Source organism: Acanthisitta chloris, unplaced genomic scaffold (genome assembly GCF_000695815.1).
Source record: "Acanthisitta chloris isolate BGI_N310 unplaced genomic scaffold, ASM69581v1 scaffold10752, whole genome shotgun sequence".
NCBI classification, from domain to species: Eukaryota; Metazoa; Chordata; class Aves; order Passeriformes; family Acanthisittidae; genus Acanthisitta; species Acanthisitta chloris.
This window is the reverse complement of record NW_008661047.1, coordinates 18,058-27,337: the sequence shown is the minus strand read 5'-3', so window position 1 is coordinate 27,337 and position 9,280 is coordinate 18,058. Positions and strand designations below refer to the sequence as shown.

Here is a 9,280-nt window from a genome sequence, read left to right as displayed (position 1 = left end):
GATAAAAAATACCATTTCTGACACAAATCTAAACATTTTACAGCTCCCCAAAGACTTAGAGCTAAAATAAGAATAGTGGTATATTTACACCCATAAATACTTAATGCATGAGTCATCCTGTGTAATGGAACCAAATGCTTGAAGAATGTTCGACATTTAGAAGAATCAGGTTCTGCTTTCTTCACAAGTATTGTAGTTGGAACAGTGTTCACATAGCTACTTTTGGTGCTAAATGTCTCCATATCACAAATCTGTCTATATAGGCACTTCAGTGAATAAAAAAAAATAAAATTGACATTTTAAAGGAGACACCTTTTGGAACAGGTAAGAATATAATAAATCATCAAAAGTGATATTTCTTTCTATGAAAATGTTCCTGTTTAAGGTAAATAATAGTATGTTTGATGCTTAATTATTTAATTCAAAAAATATTCTTCACTACCTGTTGATGAAAGTAGAATTACTGGAGTTAAAAAAAAAGTTTCCTTTCATTTATGTATTTTTTTCTTTTTTTTTTTAAATCCATCTGCAGGATCTACCTTCATTTGCAACACCCACATAATTCCAGTGAAAAATCAAGAGGGAGTAGCAATGATGTTTATTATTAACTTTGAGTATGTAACAGATGAAGAGAATGTGGCATCTCCTGAGAAATGCAAGCCAATATTACCATCCAAACTTGTAAATCGTAAGTTACTACTCATTGAAAGTTCTCTGCCTATCTCTGCTCTTATCTGGGAAAGTAATGAACATGGGCAATAATGTTACTGAGGGATGCAATCCCATTGACTGACTCTCTTCAGGCAGAATGCAGATCAGTAAGAAGTTTAATGTAGCAAATATACTGCAAGATGTTAGCAAAATAATCCATCAGATCTCTGGTAGCACGAACAGCATGGATCTTGTGAGTAGTGCTAGGACATATAAATTCATTAAAACTAAAACATGTCACAGAAGTGCATTACCCTCGACAAAAATCAATTATGAATGAAGAACTGAAAAAAACAGTGTTATGATATAGCCCAAATATTTCACCTTAGCCTATTCAAAATTGCATATTTGCGTTTTACTTTCCAATAAAAAAATAGTTGGTGGAATTTGATTAATAGTTGGTGAAATATGATTAAATTAGACTAGAAAATATAAACCACAAAAAAATCCACCACCAGTTAAGACATAATTAAACATCCTGTCTTTATCAAATTGAAGCATTTAGATTGACTTGAAGGATGTGGGGATTTTTGGAAATGCTATTGTTTTCATTCCACATAAGTATTGTCAAAATCAGAAAACTCAGCACAGAAATCCATTTACGCAGCTTTCTCTCCCACTATCTGCAGAACGTCTGCTCTTTTGCTGACCTTCACTCTGTGCAGCAACAGCACATGATCCTTCTGCTTTGCATCTGCACTCACATAATCTGCTCTTACTACAAGATTTCCCAGAACACATCCCATTTGTACAAGCTCTTAGTAAAGCACAACATGGGCTAACTGAGCATTAACACTAGCCCCTGGCTGGCTCAGCAACAGTTAGAAAATACCTTTTCACAGTGTGTTAATCTTTAATGTTAGTATGATAAAGGGACCTGGAATCTAAGTATTCCAATTGTAAAATCAACACTTCAGCTTTCTCTAGATAGGAGACAAAGACTTGTACTATCTTCACTGTGAGAAGCGAAGGGAGAACTTTCCTGATGTAGGCACTACACAGTACCTCAAGCGTCCATATAACTCTACCATGAGAGTTGATATAAGACTGCAGCAAAGAAAATTACTGGAAACTTGCTGTCTGCAAATAGTTATTATTCACCAAATATCACATGTTTTTAAAAGAGCCTTTGTAAATATACTTTACAATATGTATTTTAAATCTTGTGCTTTAATACTTCTTTTTCATATTCTGTTTTGCATCAGGGTGGGGTAAATGGGGTACTAAAAAAATACAGAGGTTTGGGGTTTTTTTCTTGGAGATCTGAACAGGTTTCTTTTTCTGATAATGATATGGTTGAAATCCCACTAGGATTGATGTTTCAGGAAATATTGCCAGCAGGAAAAATAAAAAATTGCCAGAAGGAAAAAAAATTTATAATAATTATATCAACTAAACCCCACTCATACTCTGTTTTTATTTTCGGATGCCATTATTTTGTGAGTTTGAAACATCTTACATCCTTAATTTAAAAAACAATGTTATAACATAAATAAAATTGTTCAGCCTGTCTATACTTAATGTGGTTTTATTGACAAAATAGAAGGTAAAATACCAGTTGGGGAAAAATACCCCAGAGCCTCATGTCCTGAAAAAGAGCTTTTAGTTCTGCTATCTGCAACATATCACTGTGTATTTTCAAGTGTTATCACTTGCCATATTTGAAAGTGAAAAGCCACTAAGAAGACATCCGCAAAAAAACCCATTTTGTCAAAACATCCTTCTCTTGTTTTGCAGTATTTACGCTTGACATACACAGGGGATTTCCTTGCTGAGAATTCTTGAAAAATGAATAGATGGGCCTGGAAGCTCAGTACCTAATAGAGAAAGATGAGGGTGAAAAAGGACGCAAAGAAAGGTGACCTGAACCATTTTCCTGATAGTCAGTACAGCCAAAAGCCAGGAACTGGCAGAAACTAGAGCAGGCACATGGCAGCTCCTACTTCTACCTAGCTGCTTATGGTTTCAGAGCAAACTGTTATGTGGGCAGGATGGGAAGAATGGTGATACAAAATATGCTACATAGCCAAAAACTCCTCTTGGCAGAGACATTTCTCAAGAAAGAAGCCAACCTATGCAAAAAAACATCCAGAAATAGCTACAAGATATTATGGACAGTCCAATGGTGGGTTTAAATTAAAACAAACAAACAAAAGCCTTGAAACCTAGAAAAGGCATAAAGAGATCAATAAGCTAGAAAAGAAGTCAGAAAAGGTGGCTTGTTTACCAGTAAAAACATCTTTTTAAGTCATATTTCCACCATAAGAAACACAATCATCACTTTCTGCTGGAGGGAAATAGCTTTTCATCATCTTACTGTATTTGGAACAGGTAAAGCAGATGATCTTTTTTCACTAGATCACAAACAAAACGGACAGTAGTTGGTACTGGTTCAGGGGAAAAAAATAAGTAGCTAAGAAACAAAATCTCTTCAGCCACCAAATTCGAGAATAAAAATAGAAAGGGAAACAGACACATAACAAGCGCAATACCTCTCTGACAAACAACCAAGATAAGCAACGGCTAATGACAAAAGACAAAAGATTTCAGATTGCATTACAATCTACTACCCACAAGCACACAGATCATGAGAGATTTCTTTCCAGAGCTCCTTAGATTGAGTTTTCTCATATTAGGAAGCCTTTTCAACATGAGAGCAAATAAAAATGACTGAGTCTGGTTGCAGAAGTGATTAGGAAACAAAAAAGATTGCAGTTGTTTTCCTGACCCTAGAAAATAAGATAGCTTTTCCATACTATCATTCTTCCTCTAATTGATTTATTAAGAGTTGATATCAAATTTATCAAGTGCAACTCTAAAAACCTTTACTTTTTTTCTAAAAGCATCTATCTCACAAGCTGCAGCCAACAGTTTTGAACAATATCGCTTACCACAGAGCTCCTCATGACTGAAATCTAACACAAACTAAGATGCCACGCAAAAAAGAGGGATTCCAATCTGCTAAAGGGCTGAGGGCCCTCTGAACAAATTGAAGACCTATGGAAGGCAACTGACATTTGCTACGTTGAACTCAGTGATGACATTTAGCTTTGAATAGGCAGAAAATTAAAAATTTACCAGCTGAATACTGGCAGATACTATAAACAGTGTTTGTAAACTCTTTAGAATAAAGATCCTGCCTTTTGTTGTGTTCCATAATGCTGGCTAACACAGCTAAATTCTGATTCAGCATTGGGCTTGGCAATTATAATAATAATAGATTATTAAAAATAAAACTAATGATGTTAGGAATTTGCTGACCACATTTGGCTATGCTGACCACATAAATAGAACTCCTTCTAGTCTGGTGCTCTAGAGCTCCTATCTTATATGCAGCAAAAGGCTGAACTGGCAGTAATGTGAAAAGTGAAGACAGAGGCTTCACAATAGCAGCGTAAAAGTCCTTTCAGGCAATCCTTTTTTCCCCTTTATTCTTTCTTGCCAAAATTTATCACCAGTTCTCTATGGCAATCAGAACAATGTTTCTATAATCAAATAGTGAAATCTTGGAAGATCCTAGCATGCACTGTCTGTGAAGAACTACTAAATCTCAGCCAACAGATTTTTCCCTTTGTTCTGTTTCATTGCTTTTGTGTTTGTCACAATTCTATTTTCCAGTATAAGACAGTTCACAAGTAAAACAAAGGAAGTCTTCCTTCATATATAACTCTTTCTTTTCGAGGGGGGGAACTATAGTAATTTCTTTTTGTTTAAATTTCTAACCAAATTTATTTAATACTACATCAGAAAGATGCAGAAATTTCTTGTGTACATACTTATTCCATGACATCCTCTTCTCCAGCAAGAATATATTTGCACAATGTGTAGTTAAAGTGAGGCTTACAGAAACAGATTTCTACTACATTCACCATCCAATCTTTTTAAATTTTGTTTAATTTCCAGATATGAGAGTTCTACTCATTCTTACTTCACATCTTTCCTAATAAGTGTGTTTCGTTTTTGTGTTGCTTTTTCTTAGATCAGGTAAATGTTTTATAATTCCAGAAATTAATGTCTTATGCACAAAGATAAAAACACTAAATAACCTCACTTTATCTGTTAAATGCTTGAAGACATAAGCTCTTGCTTTGTAAGTGAAAGGATATTTGTGTAGCCTAAGTGTTAAGATTGATAGTTTAGAGCTACATAAGCCCTAAAAATAGATTTTACTCATCTATAACAGTCTTGTGGACTGTTCTCTCTTACATTTGACAAGACACTAATATTTGCTTGATTGTCATTGTAATGATAAGAAATTATTGCCAAAAAATAAAATTCATAAATTTTCATGAACCTAACTATTTTCCAAACTTGTATAAAATTTTCAACTCCAACTGAAATAATGCATAAATAATATGTATATTTAGCAAACACTTTTAGTAAAAGAGAACTTCCTGTTAGACTCACGGTAAAAGAAAAAACAGAACTTTGTGCATGTTTTCTAGAATGAACTTATTTAGAAAAGATATGATTTTATATCATCTTAGCAAAAAAACCTCCATGAACACTAATAAATTATCATTTAAGTTTATCTGCTAGTAACAGTTGTTGACCAAAATAGCATAATTCCCATTGTGTGTTATACAGACCTTATTAAACTCCCTTTTATAAAGTCTTAAGCTATAACTTCTGCACAAGATGAAAAAAACTTTTCAGAACTTAATTTTGAGTTGTCTTCATTTTCTGCCCCACCTAGTGTATCCTACATTTTTACTGACCTATAAATGCTTTTTCTAACATTTACTCCAGCCCCATCTACAGCAAAATGCCTATTAATATCAAGGCTAAAATAGCTAGTCAGATGAGGTAACTTTAGCGCAAGTTTCATTCATTTAACTTCAAAACACTTTGACTAGTTAGAAGTACTAACCTATAAGCTAATACTGGTTCCCAAACACAGTGTTCTTTACCTCATGGGAGAAAGCTCAGAAAGTAATTTGATTAAACATATAATTGCATTCTGCTGAGGAGGTATATTTGAGGATTGTCTTACCATTTTATCACTTCAAAATCTATAAGCCTATTAAAGACATCCTGGAATAATTTATTGGGTTTCTTCCTGTAAAGGAAATGAGAGTTATGCATCTAATAAATGGATACTTTTTGGATAGGGTTCAAATAAAATGAAGAGGCTAATAATATTCTTAAAACAGCTAAAACCATAATCAGAAAACTTTTCAAGCACCTTCTTCAAGGTGCTTACTCTTCAGCAAGTTTGCCTCCTCCAGGTCCTAGCAAAGAAGTTTTATCTCGTGAAGTAGAGATCACTGCATACACTGATGTTGCAAATATAACAAGCACAACTGAAATTTAATTCAGGCCTTTCATTTAAATCAAAGAGCTAACTCAAAAAATATGGTGTTTGCTCTGTGCAGAGCACTGTACTACATAAGTAAGCACAGCAGTTTAATGAAAGGCAAGCATATATTGTTTTTCTAAAAATATTATGACAACAATATTGTCATGAAATACTGAATACTGTTTGATGCATACAATTTTGCCTCATAGAACATGGCAGATATATGTAATAGTAACCCCCTGGTTTTGCCCAAAATGTAAAGAGAAATTTGTCCAGGGTCTTATTTTTAGCTGCGCCACTGGGAGCAAATTCATCTTAAGTGAGGGCTAGTCAAGAAAAATTGTGTCCAGGAGGACAAAGGTATCTATATAGCCAAGCAGCAGCATAGTTCTGACAACCCTAGTGTCAATTATGTGGATTTGTCTCCAAGGTAAATTGAGTAAATGTTAGGTAAACCGAAACAATGTTGAGCTCTCAGCAAAGGAATATGGCCAAAGACCAATCACCAGTAAAAGACGGAAGTTAGGAAAGACCCATTGAGATACATAATTTTTCTTAGTTTTCTTTGACAGACAGTGAAGTACAAGTGGGATGTCTATAGTTCTGCTTCCTCCTGATGGTTACTGTTGGCACTCAGCTTAGAAAGGAAGCCTCCCTGGATTCCAGACACTGTTATTAGCTGTTTGCATTACAGCCTCACCCAGCGATGAACTATTAGCAGCTATTGTGCTATATCTTCTACAAACATTCAATAAAACATTCGATCTCTGCTTAAACTGATTGAAAACAAAAAAGAGAGAATGACAAAGCTTTCAGTAGCATTCAACAGAGGTGACTTGTGCATGCCAGGCAGGTCTTCCAGTCCTATAATTTTATTAATTTTTAACAGGCTCCTATCAATCTGTTCTTTTCAGGACATTTAAAACAGGTGGATTCTGTGAGGAAACTTGTAGGCTAGAATAATGATTTTGCAAAGTCATCCCACATTATAATACATACCCTCAGGAAAGTATAAAGGTGTGAGTTTTGCTTCATTCTCTGATGGAAGAGAGACAGATGTCTCTATTATTCATAATAAGAATTAGCACAGAGAACTTAACACATCTGTGCACTTGCTAAATTGAGTTACAGATTTTAACCTTGAAGAGGAAAAAATCAAAACTATTAGGGTATCTCAAGCTTAGACATAGATGAGTCTGCTAGATAGCAGAAGAAATCTTCCAATGGATTTGAGAAGCTTTCAGATAGACATTGGTCATAAGAAATATTTTTTTTATGTATATTATTCAACATGTAGTACATATTATTTTAAGATAACCAAACAAAATAGATCTAGAGATAAAAATGAGGGAATTTATGACCACTGGTAATTTCTCAGTCATGGAATTCTGTCATTTTTACTTGACTATTTTAAGCACCGAGGCAAATTGGGCATTTCAAGGACCTGAAAGCAACTGGCAAGGACACATTGTCTGAGTTCTTGCCATGAAGACACGAAATAAGTGAGCCCTATCAGGAATACAAAACTAAGGTCATACTCTACACAAGTATCAGTGAATAAATCCTATTCTTCTTATGGAAATTATGACTTCTTCAACTTTTCAATAAGTTTAACCCAAACAAAATTGGCATTGCCTAGAAAATAATGTATTGCTAATTAGAAGTTCCTTTTAATGAGAAATAGCATGTTAGTCTTATATACACCTGCTTTAGTTTTCTGTCTGAAACATTAGCCAACTTTAAAACTTGGTATTTGGAAACATATATTGATCTATGCAACAAACTTAGTAATTATCAAAATACTTCTTAATTGAATAGTTCTTAAATTTTCAAAATAAAAAGGCAATGTACTTTTAGAGGATTCTTCTGCATATTACATATATTGTATTTGAACTCAAGCTATCTGAATTTGCTTCTAAAATGTGTGGAAATTTGATATTCTACCTTCTTTTCTTAATAGTCTGTTTATTTCTTGAATCTGTTTCAAGCTAAAGCTTTTTGTAAATTTAGTTTAATTGTATTTCAGATGGTAACAACCTTTCAAGTGGCTCTTCTTCAGGTAAATCTATCTTCTAAAATTCTATCTACTAAAGTCCTTTTATTGCTTTATTCTGGCTTTATTATTTCAAGATCTCATTACATTTTATATATTTCTAGAACAGTGCAAGCCATAATATGGCTCTTGCTCCCACTCTCTGAATGCTTATTTCTGCAAAACTACAGATATAACAGCTAAACTATTAAATTTGGTATAATTATATGACATATAAAATCCAAATTTAATGATACTTTTCATCTTATTATCACTGAAAGTTGTTGTATGCAGAGCATAAAAAAATCTTCAATCAATATATGAGACAAAGGACACTGCAGAATTTGATAGTGGCATATGAATTCAGTGTTAAAATGTAAACATCTTCAGGGTTCCTGATTCAGACGAAAGCAGTATTATTTATGCTATGAGGTCTGGCAATCAAGGTGATGAAAGGCTGAGAATTTCTTGAGAGCTTGATTTAATAGAAATAATAAATTATTTTTTCAGCTGATAAAAAGACCACCATGTTCTCAACAAGACAGCAAAATATTGTGCTAGTTGACAAATTCTTTACATATAATATTTGTTGCGATACTTGCTATTTTATTTCATTGCAGTTATTTACTTTTTTCTGCTTTATTAGTTTTAATTATGTCTCTTTCTGAGAGGACAATTCTCTATTCATGTCTTTTTCACAAAAAACACTGTAACTCCTATAATTTTCACATAATGACTAAGTATAATAAAATGCCAACTCTATCAACAAATTGGAAGAAACACATGTAAATGTACTGATTCCTATTAACACTCAAGGATATAATGATTCTGTCTTTTAAAGGAGACTCTGAGAACATTGTTCAGACTTAATTTCCCTGGCCAGAGCCCTATGTATAGACATCACTAGCACAGAGTTAAAACTTTCTCACTTACAAGGGAGCATAAAGAATATTGTTGGTGCTAGTACTGGTAGAACTCACTTGCAACCTTAAATTTTAGAGAAGACTAAAAAAAAATGCCAAAATTATATACCAGAAGGTTAAAAAAAAACAAACCAGCATGTGTGCACTGAGAATTAGAAATTTAAGCTTCTAATGTTAATAACTGGATAAACTGTCATTTTCCTTTCTGAAAAGAAATTAAGATTATTTAACTAGCAGAGCAAGAAAATTATCCATTTATGTATGCCTCCCTACATCTGGGGGGAAAGAACTGAAAAAAACCATAATTGGCTCTTG

The 9,280-nt window shown here is 33.6% G+C and overlaps 1 protein-coding gene across 1 annotated transcript in view; it reads left to right on the top strand.

The window, feature by feature from the left end:
• Positions 1–532: 532 nt before the first annotated feature.
• LOC103797841 (potassium voltage-gated channel subfamily H member 7-like) overlaps positions 533–9,280 on the top strand; it is a gene marked incomplete at both ends in the record, with an annotated part of 26,773 nt that continues 18,025 nt past the window's right edge. The window contains one exon of the mRNA XM_009070076.1: positions 533–692. Within this exon, the coding sequence (XP_009068324.1) occupies positions 533–692 (160 nt within the window). The remainder of the gene's footprint in view (positions 693–9,280) is intronic.